This window comes from Pisolithus orientalis (assembly GCF_024613125.1).
Source record: "Pisolithus orientalis strain OTSU chromosome Unknown F5J12scaffold_1, whole genome shotgun sequence".
Classification (NCBI taxonomy): domain Eukaryota; kingdom Fungi; phylum Basidiomycota; class Agaricomycetes; order Boletales; family Pisolithaceae; genus Pisolithus; species Pisolithus orientalis.
Window position 1 is genome coordinate 64,422 of NW_026260782.1, and position 22,366 is coordinate 86,787.

The 22,366-nt window shown below is 51.7% G+C and overlaps 8 protein-coding genes across 8 annotated transcripts; 4 read left to right on the forward strand and 4 right to left on the reverse strand.

Moving 5' to 3' along the window:
• The first annotated feature begins 376 nt into the window (after positions 1–376).
• Positions 377–3,258, forward strand: F5J12DRAFT_789425 (uncharacterized protein). Its single transcript, XM_051743773.1, has one exon. The coding sequence runs from the start codon at positions 401–403 to the stop codon at positions 2,927–2,929; it is 2,529 nt and encodes an 842-aa protein (XP_051605288.1). The 5' UTR covers positions 377–400; the 3' UTR covers positions 2,930–3,258.
• Positions 3,259–4,866, reverse strand: F5J12DRAFT_789429 (transcription initiation factor TFIID component TAF4 family-domain-containing protein). The gene is made up of 4 exons (XM_051743774.1): positions 4,702–4,866; positions 4,594–4,642; positions 4,329–4,536; positions 3,259–4,266 (listed from the first exon to the last, which is right to left on the reverse strand). The coding sequence occupies exons 1-4, from the start codon at positions 4,844–4,846 to the stop codon at positions 3,349–3,351; spliced, it is 1,320 nt and encodes a 439-aa protein (XP_051605289.1). The 5' UTR covers positions 4,847–4,866; the 3' UTR covers positions 3,259–3,348.
• F5J12DRAFT_789432 (ribosome biogenesis regulatory protein-domain-containing protein) lies at positions 4,867–6,066 on the forward strand (the record flags this gene model as incomplete). The annotated part of the gene is made up of 5 exons (XM_051743775.1): positions 4,867–4,936; positions 4,987–5,082; positions 5,140–5,474; positions 5,536–5,771; positions 5,832–6,066. The coding sequence occupies exons 1-5, from the start codon at positions 4,896–4,898 to the stop codon at positions 6,063–6,065; spliced, it is 942 nt and encodes a 313-aa protein (XP_051605290.1). The 5' UTR covers positions 4,867–4,895.
• Positions 6,067–7,543, reverse strand: F5J12DRAFT_789436 (cyclin-like protein). The gene is made up of 2 exons (XM_051743776.1): positions 7,044–7,543; positions 6,067–6,987 (listed from the first exon to the last, which is right to left on the reverse strand). Exons 1-2 carry the CDS (start codon positions 7,254–7,256, stop codon positions 6,157–6,159), a joined length of 1,044 nt encoding a protein of 347 aa, XP_051605291.1. The 5' UTR covers positions 7,257–7,543; the 3' UTR covers positions 6,067–6,156.
• Positions 7,544–7,654: 111 nt separating this feature from the next.
• F5J12DRAFT_1143 (nucleoporin subcomplex protein binding to Pom34-domain-containing protein) lies at positions 7,655–14,136 on the forward strand. Its single transcript, XM_051738005.1, has 4 exons — positions 7,655–7,748; positions 7,801–9,059; positions 9,108–13,399; positions 13,454–14,136. Exons 1-4 carry the CDS (start codon positions 7,708–7,710, stop codon positions 13,985–13,987), a joined length of 6,126 nt encoding a protein of 2,041 aa, XP_051605292.1. The 5' UTR covers positions 7,655–7,707; the 3' UTR covers positions 13,988–14,136.
• Positions 14,037–16,008, reverse strand: F5J12DRAFT_789439 (uncharacterized protein). The gene has a single exon (XM_051743777.1). The coding sequence runs from the start codon at positions 15,688–15,690 to the stop codon at positions 14,155–14,157; it is 1,536 nt and encodes a 511-aa protein (XP_051605293.1). The 5' UTR covers positions 15,691–16,008; the 3' UTR covers positions 14,037–14,154.
• A 1,559-nt stretch (positions 16,009–17,567) lies between these two features.
• Positions 17,568–18,944, reverse strand: F5J12DRAFT_710446 (methionine aminopeptidase; the record flags this gene model as incomplete). Its single annotated transcript, XM_051740647.1, has 7 exons — positions 17,568–17,645; positions 17,699–17,767; positions 17,825–17,874; positions 17,926–18,133; positions 18,184–18,283; positions 18,338–18,486; positions 18,567–18,944. The coding sequence occupies 7 exons, from the start codon at positions 18,942–18,944 to the stop codon at positions 17,568–17,570; spliced, it is 1,032 nt and encodes a 343-aa protein (XP_051605294.1).
• A 1,178-nt stretch (positions 18,945–20,122) lies between these two features.
• F5J12DRAFT_901790 (uncharacterized protein) lies at positions 20,123–21,691 on the forward strand (the record flags this gene model as incomplete). The annotated part of the gene is made up of 9 exons (XM_051748215.1): positions 20,123–20,238; positions 20,293–20,316; positions 20,369–20,455; positions 20,734–20,986; positions 21,036–21,093; positions 21,176–21,212; positions 21,351–21,456; positions 21,545–21,580; positions 21,632–21,691. 9 exons carry the CDS (start codon positions 20,123–20,125, stop codon positions 21,689–21,691), a joined length of 777 nt encoding a protein of 258 aa, XP_051605295.1.
• Between the last annotated feature and the right edge of the window lie 675 nt (positions 21,692–22,366).

The window sequence follows — 22,366 nt, forward strand, 5'->3', positions numbered from 1 at the left end:
AACTCACCAAAAAACACGCGAGAAACACGCGAACCTCCTCAGACTTTGAGCGGCCCTGATACTCTGATATTGCTATTGCCGCCCGCGCATCTTGACTCCGACATATACGGCACCGCGTCGGAGATTGAAAGTCGGCATACTCCGACTCCCTCAGTCACCCCTTTGCCTTGGGCAGCGGTGAGGTTGCTCAACAGCGCAGTCGCTGACACAAAAAGTGGACTTTCTGGTCTCTCAACGCCGAAATCTAACCAATCGTATCGACGCAGACGCTCGGATATCCGTTGGCTACCACCTTTTCGAATTTTTTACTGATCGCCCGATTGCCATATATTTCCTGTGCGTTGTGAGCCTGCTGGACCACCGTTTTGTACCTGGCACTCATCATCTCCACAGTACTAGCATGCCAGGTACCCCTCCCACCCCCAACCCGAAATCACGCAAAACCAGGCTAGTCAGGCGTCGCGGCCGTGGCAAGGATGGTTTTGACAGTGACGACGAGATCGTGCGTGAGGTAGGAACAGACTCAGAATCTGACGACGACGACCACTCGTCTGTGGGTTCTGCCACAGATTCTGATACAGGACCCGCCTCGGAAGAGGTCTCCTCCAACGGCCCACATTCGCGGGCACTCACTCCAAACACCACTCAAAGTTCCGCTGACGTCAAATCTCTTACAAACGCTGCCACTTCTCAGAGCCAGGATGGTCCTTTGTTCGAAGGGGGAAACTGGTCAGAAATGGTCGCAGAGGAGGCCACTAACGGCCCCTTCGATCTTCCCGTGGTCGAGTTCGCAGACCTATCGACATTCGACATCGACCACCTGCATCGCGGTGGCGCGGCACCCTCACTACGAACATCAAGGTCGTCCAAGCGCCCACCAGTTAAACGTGCAGCCTCGGCGCCAAATGTGGATCGGCCTGTACCCACACAGCCTTCTCCGCCTCAGACAGAACCCGAGCCAGAAGACTTCCCCACAGATAGCCAATCATCTCCGTCCACTTCCAGACAACCGTCTCAGAGGGCATCATCCAGACGTCCTGGTCAGTCTGCTCGTCAGGCTTATCAGCAACGACTGGAATCAGATCCATCGTTTGTGCCCAGGGTGGGTGACTTCTGGGGACACGACGATAGATTACTCGACAAGAATTGGCGCAGTCTCTCCGGGTGGTGGAGAGGCCGTTGGCAAGGCAGAGGTCGTGGCTTCGTGGGTGGCAGGGGCAGAGGGGTCCCTTTCATCGGTTCCGATTCAGGCCATCGCGGATCCGCAGAAAGAGATTCTGACCCTCAGGAGGCTCAGAAGCCAACTACAGAGGTACCTCGTGTCGATCAACCTTGGACACACGATGGATATGAGGAAATGAGTAAACGCGAGGAGAGGAAGCGCGAAGCGCAGCAGCAGCAACAACAACAACAAGAGGCACGTCCCACACGGGGCTTCAGCCCTCGTGGGAGGAGTGCATTTCCTTTCCGTGGTCGTCGCGGGATGGTCCGTGGCAGAGGGTTCGCTTCGTCACCCACAAGACCTCTACTCGTTCCGCCGGTGTCGACTCCCGACAGGACGTGGTACGCTATGAAACCTGAGCGCGTTTGGACGAAACAGCACGATTCATTCCTCTATATCGATTCCAACCTCAAACCCCGACCCAGCGTTGGTCCGGGATACAGAGTCAAGCTCTCGAGTGCGGAGGCGCAGGTCGTCCGTGGCCCTGTGAACGCATTGCGGACGTCGACGAAGGAGACTTTGTCAACCTCCCAAGCACCACCCTCCGAGGATGGTGACAAGGCATTTGTAGTGCGTCTGCCCCAACGTTCTGTCAAGGAGAAAGTGGAGGAGGCAGTATCTGCACCTTCAGAATCTCTGACGACCGTAGAGGATCCTCCTATCGACGACGTATTTGTAGTGAGACCAGAGCTTGCTCCTCCAAGGATACCCATAGCTGCATCTTTTGCAAGCACCCCACCACAGGAAGTGCCGCCCCTTGCCGAGGCATCCTCACAGGCTGAGTCTTCAGTCCCCCCTCCTTCGACGGAAGCCGTCGAGGCTTCCTCTTCAGAGCAGGTGCCAGGTGTTCAATCTGCTCAGTCCGCAACGGAGTCGTCGGATTCAGCCACGGTTGCTCATCACGACGCCGAAACCCTTGCACCATCCACCGAAAACGACACCCAAGAGACCTCTGTACGGCGCAACGTGCCACCGGTGCCTCCACCTCTCCAAACTGTTTTCCCACTTCCCCAACCTTCCCCCCCGTACAGTTCGCACTACGGTTATGCGTCGCCTTTGCCTCCTGGTATTGCAGTGAACCAGCACGGTATGGCTTATGACGTCACGACCGGGCGTCCTGTGTATCTCCAGGCTCCGCTGTATACGCCTCGTCCGATGGCACATGGCATGATGACACCCCCTGGAATGACCTTCATTCCCGGGCACATGCACCATCACTCCGGATCTCCCGATTTCCTCGCTCCACCACATACGCCTCCACTCACCAATTTCATTGACCCTACGACTGGCGGACCGCTCTTCTCATTCCCTCGACAGAGCGCTCGCGTGGAGATTCGTGCCCCCTTGACACCGGATGCTAAGGTCTCGACCAAATCGCAGCGTCGACCGTCCGGTCTACGCACGAGTGCCGCAGCGTACGAGCCATCACAACCTATTAGTCCTGACAACGCCCCACAGTTCGCTGCGTCGACTGAGTCGTATGTGGCACAGAACGGGGAGTTGGATCCCCGAGATGGTGTGAATGCAGGGACACCTGGTCATCCGGTCGATGCGGCTATGTTGGGTTATTCTGCGTATCCTCATCAACAACCGTATTACTACCCTGACCAATACGGCTACTCACATTATTATGACGTCTCTCAAGTACCCCAGTATGAGATGTACCATGCAGACCCGCACACTTCACAGGGTGTTGTCTATTACTAGTGCATCCACTGACATTCAATCAGTTACTCCTGTATGTGTTGCTGCTTGTTTCATGTTTTTTGTTGGCGGCCTACTCTAGCTTTTTTGTTTGTTTGCTTTTTTTCGGTTCTTGGTTGTAGGATAACACACCGTTATAGCGCTATCCACCATGACTCTCTTCCGACATTCAATGGCATACTGCAGTGACCTACTCACTCTAACCCGAACCATCCATTCTTTTTCTGCTGCTGCTGTTGTTCTGCGTCTCCTAGTACTTACCGTGCGTCGCTTGTTCCTTACCTTGTTTTCGTGTCGGTCTCGGTCTTTTTCCATAAAATAGTAATGTTGCATTTTAGCTTTCCATTCGTGCATGGCACCAAAAAATAATTGGAGCGTGTGAGATCGACATCGTATGCACAGAACGTTATGCAAGAAATGGATTACACCCAGGCTCGAGCTGCTCCACGTCCACCACCGTGACCCCGTTCTCTTTCGATGGCGAACAAGGCGTCGCGCAACGTGACGAGTAGGCGGTTGTCTGTCTCTGCCCCTTGAGCAGCAGTGGCAGCAGCTTTGGTTGCCGACACGTAGGGTCTCGCCCATGAGGTATTTGCCGACGCTGCAGGCGTCGTGGTTGTGGCAGGTGTCGTAGTGGTTGCCGGCGTCGTCGTCGTCGCGGATGTAGTAACAGGCTTAGGTTTTGGCGTGACGGTCGGTGCATTGGCTGCTGTCATCCAAGAATATTTACCCCCAATCCCCGCTGCCTGACTCGCCACCGCGTTCGACATCTTCTTGCGCACGTCCTCCGACATGTTTCTCGCCGTCACACCTGGACCCTCCTTTTTCTTCTTCTTTTTCGTTCCTGCTCCATCCTCTTCGTCGACTGCCATGGCGGTGCCACTCCCTGATGCTTGTGCGGCCAGATTGGCAGCGTGAGCGGCTGCAAGTTCTGCCCTTTCCTTTCTTTCTCTCCGAATCTTCATTTCTTCTTCTCTCTCGGCTTTTTCGAGAGCTGCGAGTTGCTTCGCATAGTCGTTCCGCACGACGACGGTCCACATGGGCGTCCCATCTTCGTAAAGAGGTACAGGTTTATCATGTCTTGCATCTGTCCGATGACGCGCTGCACCGATCATACTAGTCACAAGGTCCTGCAACCGCGCACGGAGCGCCAACGCCAGATACGTCACCGAATCTTCTGGGACCTTTGTCACCTTATGCTGCGTCCCGATGGTGCGCATCGTCGCGCCCAAGAAACGGGCGTCGAATGAGGGAGTGACGGGTTGTTTTCGAGAACGGTCTTCGAAGAGACGGTAGGGCTGGTGCGTGTCATAGGTCCTGTGTAGACTCTCCTCTTCGGCCTGTGTACCGAGCAAGTCGAATCAGACGTTCGAGGAGTGTATACAAAGTGAGTGAGACGTACTCGCAAATCTACGCCTGCGCTTCCCAATGCATCGTTCAGCGTCGCAACGTCTGCTGTATCGATACCGCTATTGGCAGTCTGCGCGGCCGTCGTTGTCTGCTGTCTCTGTGGTTGTGCGGTGATTGGTGCGGGTGCATATTGGTAGTGTGTATACGCAGCTTGAGGATAGTGTTGGGAATACTGGTAATGCGAGTACGCGGTCGTCGTCCTGCAAGAATATAAGATACATCATTGGCTTCTAAGAATGGCTTTTTCTTTCACTGACGCAGTGGCGACTTGGGACTGCTGTTGGAGTGCTGGGTCGATGGGGATGTCTATAAAATAATAACCTGTTGATCGTTACTGCAACTCAAATTTCAGGATCGAAGCGCACGCGCTGTGCTCCATTGACTGGCATATGGCGCCGTTGTCGCCGCGACCGTCGCCGCTGGCGTTGCCGTGGTACCAGTGGTAGTGGTGGTTGGCGTGGACACGGTGGTCGGTTGAGTCGTCGCCGGCGGGTCTGATTCGGTCTTCATGGTGGTTTGAAGACGACAGCCACCCCCGATTTTGACTTCAGCGCTACCCATGGACGTCTCAAATCTCCTCGCTGCTCAGGCATCTAAATTGTAGGTATTTCAAGCAACATTTTCAGTTTCTCAGCTAACACCGTCTGCAGTCAATCCGTTACAGTAGAAAAAGACACGCCGCTCGATGTCGATGCTGGATTTTTGACAGTCACCGACCACAACCCAATCGACGAAGACAGCTACCGGTACGTATCTATTCTCGTTCACTAAACTGCCGATTGATAATAATATAAAAAATCAAGATCCAACCTCGAAGAGTATCTCAAGTCGACTGCTCGAGATGGCATCCAAGCATTAGTAGCAGCTCTATATGCACTTCCGACCGAATCGTCCGTCGACGGTTCCTTTGCAAAACTTCCACCGCCAACGACACAACTTCCCCGTGCAAAACCCCTTCCTAAACCCAAACCGCTCACCAAGTGGGAAAAGTTCGCAGCTGTTAAGGGTATACAGAAAAAACGCAGGGACAAGAAGGTATGGGACGAGCAAAAACAGGAGTGGGTTAATCGATGGGGAAGAGGTGGGAAGAACAAGGAAAAGGAGGATCAGTGGATACACGAGGTTAAAGCCAATGCCGGTGCGGTGTTTTCTTTCTCTCTTTTTTGTTAGTAGAACGAATTGATGGAACGGTCGAACAGATGTGGACTTTGACCCTGCTCAAGAAGCTCGTAACGAGCGCAAGTCCAGAGTCGCTAAAAACGAAAGGCAGCGGTTACAAAATCTTGCTCGTGCGCAGGCTGCACAGAGTGAGCGAGAGCAGCGGAAGGAAGAACTCGAAAAAACATTGGCGGCTACTCGGACGAGTACCGCAAGCATGGGTAAGTTCGACAAGAAACTCGAAGGGGACAAGAAGATACGCGGCGTCAAACGCAAGGTATATATATATATATATGCCCTTATGGTTTTGTGCAGAGGCCGAGCTCATGAACGTCAGTTTGATCCCACAGAGGTGTCGGCAGAAAAAGAAAAGCAGGCATCGCTTGCCGTTCTATCGCAATTGGATGGAGATGCTAAAAGGGCGAAGATTGAAAAGGGCACTGGCGATGATGTCGTCAACGTCCGCAAGGCGATTCGAGCGGTGAGCAAGGGTAAAGGGGGCGTCGCTTTGGGACGGGAGGTGTCAAAACGCTCAAAAGACTCCGGAAAAAGCAAGAGAGGTAAACGATAGTCCTCGCATCTCGTGCCATGTACATATATAAATACCTCCACAAAGTTTTCGAGTATGATACATAGGAAATCCCTCGGAACACCTGAACCCTCTATTTGTCAATCGAGAGCCTGGCCATTACCGCTCGACCGTCTTTTATCCAATCCTCCTTCACGAGCTTTTCCCTCTCTGAATAATAAAATCGATACACCAACTTGATGGTGCCCTCGCTGACCCCAGCCACTGCACTAATCTCCCGTATTGGCTTTGGTATTCCCAAAAGCAAACAGGTAAAGTAGATGGCTCCCCCAGCGATAGATACCGGACTCCGACCATCTGCGATGCCGTGCTCTCGTGCAGCGACGATGATATCACTGCACACCGACTGCACATTGGGAGCGAGATCGAGGTGGTTACAATACCGCACGAGTAGATTTTCTGGTCCGGTTGTCGTACTGGAGGCGTTGTGCTGTTGTGCAGTAGCACCCGGTGAGAGGTTGAAAGCTTGTTCGAGTGCTTTATAGCACTGTCCAAGCGTCTTCTTTGATACATGGGTGAGATTACAAATCTCCCTGAACGTTCGAGGCACGTGGGCCTGTCGACAGGCAATGAAGATACAAGCTGCAATGACAGCCTCCAGAGGTTTTCCCCGAAGAAGTTTTTCTTCGTCTGAACGCTTGTAAAGCTGCTTCGCGATGTCGCTGATGGTTTTCGGCAGAGAAAACTGGTCGCACCAGCTGCCGATATCTCGGAAGGCAGAAAGAAGGTTTCGTTCGGAGCGTGAGCTCTGCGAGCGAGACGCAGCACGCTGAAGTTCGCGCGCAACGCCACTGCCGCCGTCGCGGAAACTGATGACGGTGTCAAGTTGTTCCATACCCTCCATCAAGGGGTCCGAAGCAGCGCCGACACGCGAAGGGTCATCCCCTTCATCATTTGCGAATGTCTAACGACACGTATAGCACTGTTCAAAAGAAAAGGTGAGATACAACATGTACTTACTCGCCACTCGCTTCTCGTGTCTACGATTCTGTCGCCGAGCACGAGACCACAGCCCCCGCACACGAGATCACCGCTTCCATACTCCTCAACGATGTTAGGGTTTGGGTCTCGGCAGTCTGGACAAATGAGGCGAACGGCAAGGTCAGGGCCGTAGGTCGGCTGCTGTGTTTTTGGAGCCTGTGCAGCAAGTGGGAACGGTTGTGAGAAGGCCATTTCCTCTTCAAATACGAGAGTTCGTCTGCTGTTTGCTTAAGTGCGCGGAAAAGAAAGGAAAGAGAGCGACGTTGCTAGAGGTAATGAACGATGCTGTGGTTGCTGCGTAACAGTCTAGTAGCTAAACGCTGACATGGACAGGGTATAAACGACGTCCGAATCACACAAAGTATGTCTTTTGTCGTACCAACGAGACCAGACGAGACTTGTCCTTGTAACAAGCGAACGGCGTGTTTTGTGGTCCACGCGGTGTCGACGACTGTGGTGGTCGAGGACGAAGACGAACCGACAGCTCCACAGCCTCTTCGAAAAATATTATAATGACTCAGCATTGTATTATGTCAGCCAACTTTGTTTAGGAGTGCTTGGCGACGACCTTGGAATCAAACACAGACAAACAACCATCCAGTAGTCAACCGGTCAAACTAGTAACTGAGGGACTCTAGACAGAATGTTAGGGGAACCTTCACAACGCTCCAAGTTGATCGATGTGTATGTACCCGTCTCACTGACGGGCGCGCGTTTAATGGAATTGGGTATATAGGACCTATCAGCAACTGCATTCTTTTCTCTCAGGTCGGCTGGAAGGTGGTTCGCAGGAACAAATAACACAGATCATAACTCCCCGCACTGCCCAACTCCGCAATGTCTCTAGACCATATGGAAAACCAAACGACGCGTCTCGGAAAGCCATCGAAAGTGGCACCGTCACTCTTTCAGACGGCATCAAACTTCAGGTCGACGATGTCGCGAAAGAGTTCACCACCGTCCTCAGCAAGCACTTTGACATCGACGAGATCCACGCCTTAATTCTCTTGCGCTCGTTTCTTTACAACGAAGGGCTTCACTTGAACGGCTTCAAGTCGGACAAGACGCTACTGGAGGAACTCGTTGCAGCCATCACTCCATTTTACTACTCAGAGCGCCTTTTCGTCTTGAGAACCCTGATCCCACTATTTCGCGCCCAACAAAATGCCGAAGATCCTATTCATGTGATTGCGTCCGAAAACTTGCCCAGGATTATCCCCGACGGTCGTGTGTTCGCAGGCGAGCTCATCGACGAGTACCTATGCAAAACTTCCGAGGAGGTCCCGAGCAACCTCGGTACAGACTCTAGGGCAGCTTCGCGATGGGCAAAGCAAAACTGCAAGGAGCAACTGTTGTTGCTAGAAGTGATCTTCTGGGCAATGTGGGGATATGTCTCTTGCGACGGCTCGTTGGTCGTGAAGCTGTACGAGGCTGCCTATGACACAAATCTCGGATCTTCGCAGCAGAACACCATGCTTCTCCTTGACGACGAGGGCGCGCAAATTCTGCAGGACAGTGCAGCACTGTGGATACTCATTACCATAGAGGTCCTTGAACTGGAGAGAATAGCCGAACCGGACGGCGTGGAATTTTCACCACCGCCCGATCACGCGTCGTTCTATGTGACGTCTGTGGACTCTGTGAAACGAATACATGCTCTCGTGATGGCTAACACCGGATCTCAACACGCATGTGCCTATCTTGCCTGGGCGTTCGTTCTCTCTCGACTCCATGCAAAAGCGCAGGAAAATAAGGAAATTCCAGACGCTTACCGCTCATTTTTGGACTCGACGATTTCACCACCTGGACGCGGAAAGGAACGAGAACCCACTCACGCACTGATGGCCCGCACGGCCCTTAGTAGTGATGTGGGCTTGTTCAATCTCCTCTTGACCATACTCACCGGTTCTCCTGTATTTGTGACTGCCGCTGCTTGGCGCACGGGCTCGACCGTGACTGACCCCAACGCCATAGCCTTTCGTTCTGTAGTCAAAGGCGAGTACCCGGAATTATAGGAGTGATGGTTCACTTATTCTCTTGTAGGCCTGCTGATGTCCATGGTTGAGCTCGTTCCTGTAGAGCTTATTCCGGAATTTGACTCGTTCGTGGAGGTCTGGATAGCGTTGTTCGGGCGAAGCGAGAGTCGATCCGTGGTCGGAATTTGCAAGCAATTCTGGCAGTATGACTGGCACCAAGGCGCAGCCAGGCGTGCAATCTTTGACGTTGCGCGTTCACGGTTTCCCATTCACTTTCGACCACTTGTTCGCCTCCTTCGTGCACTAACTGGTTCTGGTTTCCTCGACACCGACTCATTATCTACCACTGCATCTGCAGAATATTCTCGCATTTCGGATGGCGACGTTGCGGACCAGGAGATTTGCAGTCGACACGTCTTCTACTACATGGACAAGCTGCCGACCTTCTCACTTGTCATCCCGGTTTCTTCGTGTTCGGGACCGAATGCGGTGTACGAGAAGGTTCAGTATGGTCCTTCGGCCTCTGGGCCAGGATTGACTTATAAGAACATACGAGCGATCCGTTTACCCGGTGGTTCTATCATGTCTCCCCGTTCAACTGGTCGGCTGTTAAGTAGTGATGGGGGTGACGTCGTAGCCGTGTGCTGGGAGCACGAAAATAGTGGTTGGAAAGTAGTGATTGATGTGTTGACGGAATATGTCACTCGACGGCGGATGTACGTGGGTACGGCCGACTTGTATCAAGATGTTACCTTTGGGAGAACTGGACCAGGATCTGTGCCCCTGACATTGCGGTTAGAGGATGTAGGTATGGAGATCGACGATGGGGGTGACGAGGCGCTCGCGACAGATGCTTTGGACCTTATACGGAGTGTCATCCAGGATCAACCTGGCCTAGCGGAGGAGCTCCTTGAGTCGCTCGAGATCGGTGACGCTTCTTCTGCCAATGACTCGCGCCCCCCTGACCTGGTACAGCTAACGACCATGATTCTCGAGGAAGCCCTTAGCCGCTCGCAAGCACGGAACTTCTCGCGCACGCAACTCGTCACCTCTGCTATGAGTGTCCTCTCGGCACTTCTTACTCTTCCCAAGTATTCTCCGCGAGTCTGGCTGTATATCCGGTCCACCTCGGTCCTCTTCAGTTCCACCCAGACCCCAGGGTTTGCTTCTGTGGCTCTTACTGCCGAACGAGTGTCCGGTCAATATACTATGACTCTCGCCCTACTACACCTCGTCCAGCAACTTGCCCAAGAGGCCTTCGCTTCGGTGGTGATGATCCCCCCCGATAACCAGCGCTTGAGCCAGGTTAAGGAGGAAGTTTTACTACGTGCTGCGAATTTCGTGCATGGCGAAATTTGGGTGGAACACCTCGGGTGGAAATACGTACATCTCGGTGACCGATTTGAGATCGGGAGGCGCATCTCGTCCTTGTACTCATACATTCTCGTACAATCTCCACCCGCTATCGGAAACCGACCATATCCCGTCCTGAGTCAGGCGATTATCGATACCCTCGTACATAAAGCTGCTTCCTCTTCCATCCTTCCGCTCGTGTCGGCTATCGCGACGAGTCCTCAAACCCTTGGTGGATTGTATGCCTCCCGCCACTTAGGTGATGCCAGACGCCTGATTTTCCTCCTCGAGTCCCATCTGCAGCTCATACGACTAGTATTGAACTTCAAGCAGCAGACGTCACCTCAAGGTGCGAACCCTTCTCTTCTTGAGCAAGCACTCTGTTCCAGGATCTCGGGTGGAGCTGGCTTTTCCGACTCCGCAAGAGCTCGCGTCGATCCCGTGGATGTGTTGGCGACCTTTGTAAAAGAGAGGAATGTGGGAACTGTTGTACCCCTTGAAGCAATGAGGGTTTTGCACGCATTGTGCTCGTCTCTCTCGATGGTGGCTCCTTCACCCCCGACTATTGTCGGACATCTGACAAACCCCGAGGCTACGGTGGCGTCACTTGTGCGTATCGTGGAACATCCGTACGACGAACTCCCCCTCCGGATCTCTGTGTGGAATTTCATAACGCTGGCAGTAGATAAAGAGCCCGCGCTCGCAAATCTGTTCGTCGCTGGGGATTTCCACATACCAATGGGTGAGGGTAAGGAGAAGGCACCCGACAAGACACGTCGTGATAGCAAGGACAAGGGGGAGCGGACGGCTGCGCTGGAGATTTCCAGGGCTACACTAGAACATTGGAAGGAGTTGTGGGAAGCCAATCCGCAGCTTCTTGCATCCGTCTTGCAGTTCTTGCTCGTTGTGTGGCAGCATGGTCACGAACACAAGGCTCGTATCGATGCCACTCGCCAGGACGAGGAGTTTTGGAGCCGGATAGCAGCAATCGCCCGGGAGGAGCTTGGACCGTATCCTGACTACGTGACGAACTCGCTCGTGACTTCTGACGATGAGCCCCATTCTGACCTTCACGAGGCAGTCTCCGTCCAAGCGTATCGTGGCATGGCGAAGTCGTATGCTGTACAGATATTAGGACAGGATGTGTTCCTCCAGCCACGACCAACTTCGTCGGATGCTCCCTTGCTCAAGCCGCTGAGCTATACCAAGCTTGCCCCTATGTTCAAGGCAGAAGAACAACTGAATGAGTCCATATTGGAAGCCGTTTCTAGCTTATATGATCCGTCCCTCTATGACACGGTCACGGAGCACCTGTCGGAGAATTTCCCAAGTCTCTCATTGGAACAAATCCGGTCACAGGATCCTTTTGTGGAGCGCGAACTCGGCGACGACTTTGTGTTCTCACCGAAACTTTTACGCAGCAGACTGCAGCTGTGTCTGATGGACGACGAGAGAGTTGGTGATGTGGAAGAGGTCGAGAAGCAAGTGACGTCGATCAACCTCAACATGTCGCTCACTCACTCTCAAATTGCCCTTGCTGAAGCATGGCAGTTCCTGTTCAGGCAGCTATTGCCCTTCATAAGGGTTGAACCTGGGATTAGATCTTCCCTCCTCGCACTTGCGGCGACGATTTCCGCAGACCTCGCGCGGGAGAAGAGACAAGGAGAGGTGGTAGCAACAATCCACGGGACACGACTGGGCGTTCTTCTTTCAATCCTTGAGGCTGCGTGGTTTACCACTACCACGGATGCTGCGACAGATGTCGACTCCTTCATCACACTAGTGTCCAACGTTCGCATGATTTTGCTGAACGAGGCCCAACCGCTTTCGCAGTCCTTCCTTGGAAAGCTCGCTTTACCATTCCACAGAACTCTTCTGCAAATCTTGTACTTCGTCGTGCGTGAGAGTCGCAACATGGCTCGGGGACCCAAGGTGTTCAACGCAAGCAAGCGCCTGACCGTGACGGAACTGGTTGATGCAACGGTAACACTCGTAGTCGATGCTCTGCGTCTCACTTTTGATTCGGCACGGACGCGTCTGGATCTGGATCTAGATCGGGATATGGAGCTTCTTGTTGCTGTTTTTGAGCAGTGCACGCGGCCCGATATCTGTTCTTCATCCCTTCCATGGTTAGCGAAATGCCAGGAGACGGACGTTATCAATTCCAGCTTGGACCTGCTCGTCCACTCGGACATGGTTGGCCTCTCTGACCTCCCGTTACTCCGCGTCCGCAGGATCCCCCTATACTCTCCCCATGTCCTGTTATTCCATATGGTGCTCGTGAGCGTCCCATCTGGGGCAGAAAGGTTTGCAAGCGAGGGTGTCATCGCCGCTTTCAGCAACAACAGCCTCAGTTCTGCCATCAGCGCAGGTCAAGTCGATGTCATGCTACCGGAGTTGCCTGGAGAGCGCAGCCCAGTTCATAGGGCCTACTGTTCGATGCTAGCCATAATATCTGGCGTAATTTCTGCTCTTGGTCGGCAGCATCAGTACTTTACTGCCGCGGCGTGTGGCATTGTTCCGTTGTACGGAAAGCAGATCTCTCGTGCGCTTTCGTGGAGCATTGGCGACCCGATTACTCTGCCACTTTTGGAGGAGATGGAACAAGTTGTCAACTTGTTCTACGCCATTGCAGAGAGTGCTCCGCCATTGACAAATCAAGATCCAATCATCACAAAAGTCCTACGCGTCTTCGGATCGCATGCTCTCATCCTCCTTCAGCAATTGAATTACGCTCTCACGCACCCGAATCATCTTGCTAGTTTATTGGAGCCAGTCACGGCAGAAGAGCGCGCCGCAATGGAGAAAGAGCCTATTGCAACGGCGTCAATATCCTCTGTTGACATGGTTGATCTGCAGAAGCATCCTTTGACAGCTCGTCTGGTGCATCGGGTGTTTAAGTTGTGCAGTTTAGTTGTTTCGACGCTTGTGAGCACCAGTCACGCGTATGATGTGCTCCTTGGCGAGCAAGAAGATTGGCCAGTGCACGAAGCCCTCGTTGTTCCCGTAGGTTTGCACGCCTTTAAATTCGGTTCTCTTGGTTAATAGCCCTTCCTACAGCACTCAAAAGTCGTCCTCGGCGAACCCGCCTCCGTAGGCACCTTGCTTGAGTTAGCCAATTGTTCACTTGACATTTTGCGGAATCTCGTGAATCGTCCCGCGGGCCAAGCGATCGCCCCTGCTACTTCACTCAAAGAAGTACCCCTGAGTGTCCGTCAAGCAACGCTCACCGTTCGCCAGAACCTCGAGGCCCTCCTGATCTATGCAGTCACCCAACTCGCCATGTGGCTCTCTAAGCCTGATTTCGATCCGGCGGCAGCGGACATGGAAACTGACGAACATGCTTCCCAGGCGATGGAGGTGAGGGAACCGGTGGCGAAAGGCCGGGCACCAAGGCCGTCTCTCACTTTGGCGGAGCGGCTGCGACGAGGAATGACAGGAGAGATGGCATCTGACTTACAGGCACTCCTGATGCGTTCTAAGCCGGTTCTTGCGAAGAGTGACGAGGTCCTTGAGAAGAAGCAGACATCGAGGGACCTCACGCAGGTGTTGTTGAGGTTCTTAAATGAACGTGTTGTTGCTCCGGCAGCTTAGTGTAGAAATGTCGACTAGTAAAAGTAATGTAGATACTTTTTTCTTTTTTACTGTGTTTTGCATACCACTCGACATGCACTTTCTAAGAATTCGCTGGTGCGCAGGAGCCAGTATTTGTGGTAATGTGGTTGCTGGTTAAGCGTGACGGAACCCCAGGACAAATGTCGCTAGGCCCACCGAATCCCGAACAACGTGTACCCTCCTTCATCCGCCCTCCCGAACCCCTCCTGCCTGCCTGTCTCCTCCCTGCTCACAACCACAAGCCTATGTTCACCTTGTCTTCCTTCTTCGGGGGTATCTAAAACAGGGAATGCATCTTCAACCGTACGTCCCATCCCTTCGTGTCGACCCGTCGACCGCAGGGGCATCGCTAACCAAAACACGCTGCTCCCTCCGCCTACCCCAGGCATCGGCTTCTTCAAACTCTTCATGACGCAGTCACATATCCAGTGCGCATGTTTCGGGTCGTATATGACGTCAGCGGCCAGCACAACATCATACTTTTCTCCCTCTTCGACCTCCGGTGGGGAAGACCAGTCTAACTTTTCGACGTCCACGTTCACCTCCACAAATTTTTCCATCCCATTGATGTCCGGTGAAAAGTGCACGACAGAACCAAGATTCGAGCGAACGTTTTGAATGAGATTTTCTAGCACCATAGGGTGATAATCTGTTGCTTTTAAGTGTGCGGAGTATCCGAGCTGGCGATACAACTTTGCAGCTACGATGCTGAGCAGGCCGGTACCAGCACCAAGTTCCAGTATACGCAGTTTTGTTGCATGCGGAGGTTCCCGTGAAGGGTGCACGGCCGACATGTTTAGATTATTAGGCAGGAGATAGAGACCCGGGTCGGTGCACATTCGTTTGGCGAGGACGATCGCACTGCCCCAGCTCTGTAGCCCCACTGCGGTGTGGTCTACGGCATCCAGCGGGGCGTCGTTCAGTTCGACAGTAATGGATTCCCGTTCTGTTCTGGTATCCGCGCCCTGGTTGTTGTCGCCCTGCTGGCCCCATTCGTTAAGCAGAGGGGTATGCGCCGTCCCAGGGTGCCTGCTGAATGGAAAGCAAAATTGCCTTGTTAAAGCCGTTTCATTGTGTGAGTCATCATCATCCTCGTCGTAGCCTGCGATACGCGCAAGCAAAGCAGACGCCTCATCAATAAGTTCTGTATATATATCTCCTTGGGTCCCCTCCTCTGTGTCTGATCCTCCCTCTAAATCTTCAACTTCTATAGAAAATCCAATGCGCTGAACGGTCATCCAGCTATCGGCGCACTTAAGGAAACCAGTTAGCCATTTGATGGCGAAGCCACGTTCGAAATCGTCCGCACGTAGGAGTTCGAGGTCAACTCCTTCCCCTTCTTCCTCGTCGCTACCATCATCCTTCGCCGTCTCGCTTTTAGTGTCTTCTTCAGCAGAGGCATAACCTGAATCAGGTATGCGCTCGTGGTTGACCATATGTTGTCCACGGCGTTCTGTGCTTCCGTTTCTGTTCCTTTTCCTCGACAGTGGTATGTCTGCGCATCGCCCAGGTATTTCTCTGAGTTCAGGTATGACACCTGCGTGGTGAGAGGGTTGCGAAGGAGAGCGAGGGAAGTACAACTTCTTCAGCGTGTGTAAACTTTCCAAGACTTGACACGGGGTGTAATTATCGAGGTGAACGAGGGGTGGAAGGCAAACAGTCGGTGCAACAGCGCGTCCCATTTGTTGTCTAAGAAAAAAAAACTGCTTGCGTATTTGAAGGGTCTAAATCGCAGGTATGTCCCGATTCTAGGTTCTTTGTGGGTATGATTGTGGCGGTATACTTGCAGTCTATCTTCTATCGGTATGGTCTATTATCCGTCTATCTTCACCTGGAGTGTCTGATCTCCGTCTATGAGTTCCTGAAAGAAGTTCGCCCCAGTAAAAAAAAAAGGTATCGATGAACAACGCAGGCCCTATATCACGTTAGAGAGCCTGCGTTGCCTGGCCAAGCACGAGAATAGTGAGCATGATGGAGAACAAGTTTGAGCCCGAGAGTCGTGAACTTTTTTTGATGATGATCATTCAATCGACGTTTTTAGTAGGAGGATCATGGTAACAACACGAACAAACAGTACATGTCATATGCCTGAGCTGACGAGCAATGCACAAAGGACAGGTATTGCACAGTTGTGTCCCCCGCCCACAACACTCAAGATATTCACAATATAACACCGTGGGCACATTTCCAGAGGTCTATTCTACTAACCAGTGGACGGAGATGTAATGTGGTAGCTCTCTAGTGTGCCAACTTCAAGGACAAGCGGCGTGAGCCACCCCAATGATTTTTATGGCATCTTGACCCCGATCTCAGAGATCCGCTAAGGGCATTCGACTCGAATTTTCAGGATTAGTCGCGTCATATCCAGGCAAATATTCACACTGGTTCATCAGTTCAGTGAAACGTAAGAAAACCCGACTGCGATATTCATGACAATGTTGTCATTTTCAAGGCTCACTGGTACACGCATTTTAGCATATTTTATCGAGGTGTAGCCAAGACCTGCCTCTATCAGGTCGCCGAAGACAGAGTACAAGAAACAAGAAGTCCACATGCGTAAATATTAATTGTCACCGTTTACAGAGATGCATGCAGGGATATGAAGTCCTATATGTCCGAGCGGGTCATCGTACCGATCCATTTGCTAAGTTCATGACTCAGGAAGGGTCCTGCGTCGTTGCCACACTAGAATCACTTCGAGAGCTCTTTGTGACTGCTATTCAATTTTTAGCCAATGTGTCACAGGGGCTTGTGTCTGGCAGTTGAGGTGACAAAAATAAGCAATGCCGGAACGCTTACTGATAACCGACTCCACCCTTCCAGGCCGGAGACCGGGCAGCTGGCTCGGGCCGCTATAAAGGTGACGGGCAAAACCCCTTGCCAGACCTGGCCTAAGACAGAATCCAGGAACAGATTCATTGAATTGCAGTAGTGTCATGTGTAGAGCAGCCCGGGTACGTCTACAAGGCAACAGATCGGAAATGCACAACACATGAGCCTTACTCTGACCAACTAAACGATGGAGCAGACTGTCGTTAATATTTCCTTAAAAGTATCACAACATTAACAGGCTGTTGACACCGCCCATCTGGATGCATTTGACTGCCTCTTGCCAGCGACAAGAGCAGCAAGGGCAGCAACGGCGAAGATGCGGGATTCAGAGAACATGACGATTATCCGGCAAGGAGGTGAGTAGGTCGACATCGTCAAAGAAGGTGTGATGTAGTTGGCAGAAGAACGACCAGGCGATGAGGTTCAGTGATCGACTGTCGTCTTTTAAGTATACATTTTCTAGGTCTGTTGGCTTTTGGGTCGGGGAATTCCGGTGGAGCCGTCACTTATCCTGCTATAGTCGAATTCCGAATTCTGTTGGTGGTGATACAGCACGTGGCACTACCCACTTTGATAACTCGGCATTACCACCATCCAATCAGCCTTTGTTGATACCGCACGCGATAACTGCATCTGCAAAACTTCCCTGTGATTGCGCCGGTATTATCAGCTAGCTGAAGTGTAGTAGATGATTATGTGTATCCCCGTGCGCAAGCTTCCCGCTGGCTTACGCCCGTGTCAACACTTCTGCACCGGACTCGGTGATCAGAACCATATGTTCAGCTTGCGCGCTCCGAGCACAATTCTACATGACGGAAAGATCACGTTGGAGTTCATTTCTGTTAGTTCCATACGTACCTCCGTAGATGCCGTCCAACCGTCGGGAAATATCCAGACTCGTGGATTGGATCCTTGCACAATGCAGGGCTGGTGGTGTGGTCTCAGTAACCCAGTGGGACGTCTTCCGGCCAGTGAAGAACACACCTCAATTGTGAAGCAGTGGCCCGGGAGCATCGTTCCTGGCTCCTCATTCACTAGGAACGCGGTCAATAGCGAATACCTCATTCAGGGAAATCCATACGTACATGTATGGTATATCCACGGTGGTCGGTGAAATACTTTGCCGATGCCATGACCTGCAAAAGTGGTGCACACCGAGTATCCTGGTGTTCGTTGGATAAGCTCGTGGATAGCTCGGCCTATATCCCGGAAAGGACGCCCGGGGCTACAGACACCAATGCCCGCTTCAAGGGCTGCATTCGTGACTGCGACGAGGGTACGACCAGGCTCATCCTGATGCAATTCAGCCGATTGCAGAGTTACAGGTACCATTATCAACTCACGACTTCTCCGACAAGGAAAGTCTGGGAGGTGTCGCCGTGGTAACCGTTCAGGTATACGGTGACGTCGATATTCAAAATATCACCATCCTCCAGGGGGCGACTCGACTCTCGTCGTCAGTTAACGAAAGACGGGAAGAATGATGTATTGACATACTCGTCAGGAATTCCGTGTGAAACAACGTTGTTAACGCTCGTACAACACGATCGAGGGAAGCCCGCGTAAAGCATAGGGGAAGGATAGGCATTATGCGCAAGGATGAACCGATGTATTGCTTCATCTATTGAGTTTGTCGTTGCACCTGGCTAAGACGGCGACAGTTGCCACCCAGAAGGATGGATATCATTGAGCCGCGCAATCGACACAAAACATGAAGGTCTCCTACCCTAACAAGGCCTTTGGCATATTCACGGACTTTGCTAGCGAGTCGCGCTGATTCCCTGAGTTTCATTTCTTCTTCCGTGCGGAGTTGGATTCGCCCATCCCCTTCGTAAGACTCTTGGATATCGACGTCCTCAGTTTCCTGTTCCAACCTATACCTCTGTGCATAGAGAGGGCGGGATATGTGTGGAGGGACATGACGCGGTTTTATGTGGGACACGCCCCACACAAACGGCTCGTCAGGAAGAATCACGGTATAGTTGCCAAAGGCTGCATGTTCGTCGCCGGCGTTAGCAGGAAAGGAACGTCGCGAATGGGAAGAATGAAATGGACGGAAACAAGGCGAACGGCGAACCACCCGTCGGAAAAGGCTTCGTTGCATTGCAGTAAGTGCCAAAAGCAAGACGACTCTTTCACACAGCCACTTCTTCGATGAGCAAAATTTCCTCCTTCGTGTATGCAAATCATTCCAATACAGCGGCCAAACCTCCCATGAGCAAGTTAGAGGACAGTTACAGTGTGTGTTTACTAAGTTCAACTTGGTTTCGTGCTGCAAAGTTCTTTGATCACATGGTGGAACTTTTCCAAGTAGTCTCGAACCGGACATATCATAGGGTCGCACCTTCGGAATCCTCCGGAGGTCATACCAACCAGTTGGCAGGTGCGCTTGTAATACGCTTGCATTATGCAAGAGAGACCTTGAACCGATAGACAGAATACACGTGCGTCGCGAGGAAGACCCTGCTCGTATCAAATGCATGGTTCACTTACTGTAATACTTCTCAGCCATTTGGTGACACAGCTAGAACTCAAGCAAAGATTTTAGTAAAGTAGCATTTCAAATCTTTCGACGAGACCCTTCCATCCCACCAGTCATCTTGTATGTTGAAGCAACCATCCGAAAAAGACTGTCAGACTCACCGCAGCACCTGCAATCCAGCAATCACTACAAGACAGCCATTCGTTCATGAATTTCCCGCAGAAGGGATGTGATACACTACTGCTTAATCATCAACAGCACGGGACAATGTTGCCTAAAACATAAAGCCAAGCCAGAAGTTAGGACACACGTGGGGGAGAAGGGGGGCCAGACGCTTTGGGAAGGTGGCGGGAAAGGGTCCACTCTTGCTCCGACCCTTCCCAAAATCGTCTGGTCGAGACCAGGAATGTCGATGAATCGATGAGCATCTGACTGACCTTCATACTCGTCTCGTAATTAACGTCCGCCTCATTCTAACGCCGGTGGCGTCGCTTCCACTTCCGGTCAAGGCCCACTTGAAGGTTAACGTTTGCACTAGTCGTCCATTTAAATGGGTCAGGGCACTACTCAGGACACTCAAACCCGTTGGAAATAAGTAATGCGAGGAGACGGGGGGGTTGGGAAAAACCTGGTCGAGTTCCCTTCTCAACAACTTCAACGAACGACTTGCTCTCGTCTATTTTCAATTCCCTTGTACTGATCGTCGTCTTGCACTTTCGGAGACATCGAAAGGCATGACGGCGAATCTAGCACCAAACATGTAAGTTGCAATGAGCAGTTAGGCGACTGGCTGGCGGCTTATGTTTCTTCTCGACGCCCGTAGCCAGGGGCCGTTTCTTATCGGGCTGATTATAAACGTCTTCCTATACGGTGTCACCACGACACAAGTGCACCTGTATTTCTCTAAGCACAATAGGTGTGTGTCTCGTGCAGGAACTACCCAGAGTCACTAGTCAACTTCTGTTCATAGAGATAAGCTGTGGGTGAAGTCACTGTTAGTCTCATTTCTTCCTTCTACGCTATGCGTTCACGCTGGCAAAACCTAGCATAGTGGTGTTGTACTTGGCGGAAACATTCAACTCTGCCATCAGTACTTATTACATCTACGATGTTCTGGTCATTCACTTCGGTGCGTCTTCTTTGACGTTCGGGCATCGTGCTAAATTAGATGACATGTTTGTGGCGAAGGTGACGAGGCGTACCTTCTGAGTGACAACTGGGGTCAGTCTATGATCTTTTTAACAGAAGCTAGATTATCTAACACCCCTGCGCAGCATTCATATCTAGTGCGCGTCTATACCTGATATTCTTATATCTCCCAGCTTAACAAAGATTTTCGCACCTACAGATGCCATCTTGACGGTAGATCTTCCTTCTCCGTACGCTCATTTCACCTCATAACTCGCTACAGGGCGCTATCAGCGGGGTGGTGCAAGATTTTTTCGCAGTGGCGGGTATATATGTTGACCAAGAACGTGTTCGTTGTGGCGGCTATCGTTCTATGTAGCCTGGTCAACCTGGCAGGCTCGGTTGCTGCCACCATCAGTATGGCCACCAGTCCCCGTTTTTCCATGCTGCCAAACATTGAGGCTGAAGTTGCGATATGGCGAGGTACGGCGGTTCTGGCCGACATAATTATCGCCGCTTCGCTTGTATGGCATTTGGTTTGTTATTTCTCATCGCCTCTCGCCCTCTATAACGTTGCGTGCCTAGAGAAGGCGCAAACACCTTTATCCTGCACTTACCAGCACCATCAATCGAATTCTCAGGAGTGAGTGATGCAACATCATACCTACTAATGTTGTACGGACTAGTTGCTGACGTACCATCAATCTAGTGACTGTACAAACTAGGAGTCTTAACGAGCATCGTTGCTATCATAGACTTGGTGTGTTACATGGCCATCGTAGTAAGTTCAATCCCATGTAATCATACGAGTAGTACGCTCACCCCAAGTGGGCTATAGACTTCAGCCACGTGAGCTGTTTCCCCTCTATAATAAGATCTCTCACCCGACACATTTCCTAGCCATCTGATATTCAGTATGGCACTGTCGAAGATATACACAAACTGCATGATATCCACTTTAAACGCTCGTGGAGGATGGAAATATGACGAACCATCAGGGGACGAAGTCAGCCATCGCAGGAGCAGTCATCCTGAGGCGAGTACTTTCAGTCACTGGAACCGCTTTGTCCCCATGTCTTATGTCCCGTGAACAGTCGGTTATGCTCCAGGCGCGGAGTACGCAGCCGGAGGTGCGTGAATTGTACTCTATTGGCCGATTATCCGAGTAGCAACCGTTATAGGTGTTCGTGCAGCTCGAAGCACACCAGATGATCGAGATGGGTGATAAATCCGGGCCATAGGGTATGGAATAATAGTTCTAAACAAGGATAGAGCGGCGAGCAAGACAGCACGGACGTTAACAAAGTATGGGTAATCGTGCTTTGTATTGTACCATTTCTGTGGAATCGTAGATAACAAAGCACCCATGCTAATTTATAGTAAATGCTATAATTGCACTATCTCTACATCCACGGCTGAGAGCTTTAAGGTATCCAGATATGCACACATGCATTACCCAGAAGATACTTGGGATCGAAGGACAGAACACGGAAATATGAACCAGGAAATTGACCCGCATAGATTCCGGTCATATAAAATACATAGTACACTTCTCAGCAGTCGGAAATGTTAATGGGCCGGGGCTCAAGGAAAGATGTCAGTAAAATAAACCTCGAAGGCTTTTGACGAGGGACCCTTCCATCCCACTAGCTATCTTGTAAGTCACAGCAGCCATCCAAAACGGCTTTCAGGTCCACGGCAGCGCCAACAATCTAGCAATCTGTGGGAATCACTACAAAACAATCCATGAATTTCGAGCGTGGCACTCGGATGGGCTGCCACACTCACTATTTCTGTTTGGTCCTCAACAACGCGGTCCCAAAATGAAGCTTAGCCGGAAGTTAGTAGATGGGGGAATGTTGATGACGTCTGACTGACCTTCATACTCAGTCTCGTAAACCACCCCAAGGTCACAG

What these genes read in the sequence shown, in the direction of transcription:
- F5J12DRAFT_789425 (XM_051743773.1), top strand. Translation starts at nt 401, where the DNA reads ATGCCAGGTACCCCTCCCACCCCCAACCCGAAATCACGCAAAACCAGG.
- F5J12DRAFT_789429 (XM_051743774.1), bottom strand. Translation starts at nt 4,846, where the DNA reads ATGAAGACCGAATCAGACCCGCCGGCGACGACTCAACCGACCACCGTG. An exon ending in CAGTCAATGGAGCACAGCGC is followed by an intron (nt 4,643 to 4,701) that starts GTGCGCTTCGAT and finishes ATTATTTTATAG; the next exon opens with ACATCCCCATCGACCCAGCA. An exon ending in GCGCAGGCGTAGATTTGCGA is followed by an intron (nt 4,267 to 4,328) that starts GTACGTCTCACT and finishes CTCGGTACACAG; the next exon opens with GCCGAAGAGGAGAGTCTACA.
- F5J12DRAFT_789436 (XM_051743776.1), bottom strand. Translation starts at nt 7,256, where the DNA reads ATGGCCTTCTCACAACCGTTCCCACTTGCTGCACAGGCTCCAAAAACA. An exon ending in ACACGAGAAGCGAGTGGCGA is followed by an intron (nt 6,988 to 7,043) that starts GTAAGTACATGT and finishes ACGTGTCGTTAG; the next exon opens with ACATTCGCAAATGATGAAGG.
- F5J12DRAFT_1143 (XM_051738005.1), top strand. Translation starts at nt 7,708, where the DNA reads ATGTTAGGGGAACCTTCACAACGCTCCAAGTTGATCGATGT. An exon ending in CGCTCCAAGTTGATCGATGT is followed by an intron (nt 7,749 to 7,800) that starts GTATGTACCCGT and finishes TTGGGTATATAG; the next exon opens with GACCTATCAGCAACTGCATT. An exon ending in ACGAAGCCCTCGTTGTTCCC is followed by an intron (nt 13,400 to 13,453) that starts GTAGGTTTGCAC and finishes CCCTTCCTACAG; the next exon opens with CACTCAAAAGTCGTCCTCGG.
- F5J12DRAFT_789439 (XM_051743777.1), bottom strand. Translation starts at nt 15,690, where the DNA reads ATGGGACGCGCTGTTGCACCGACTGTTTGCCTTCCACCCCTCGTTCAC.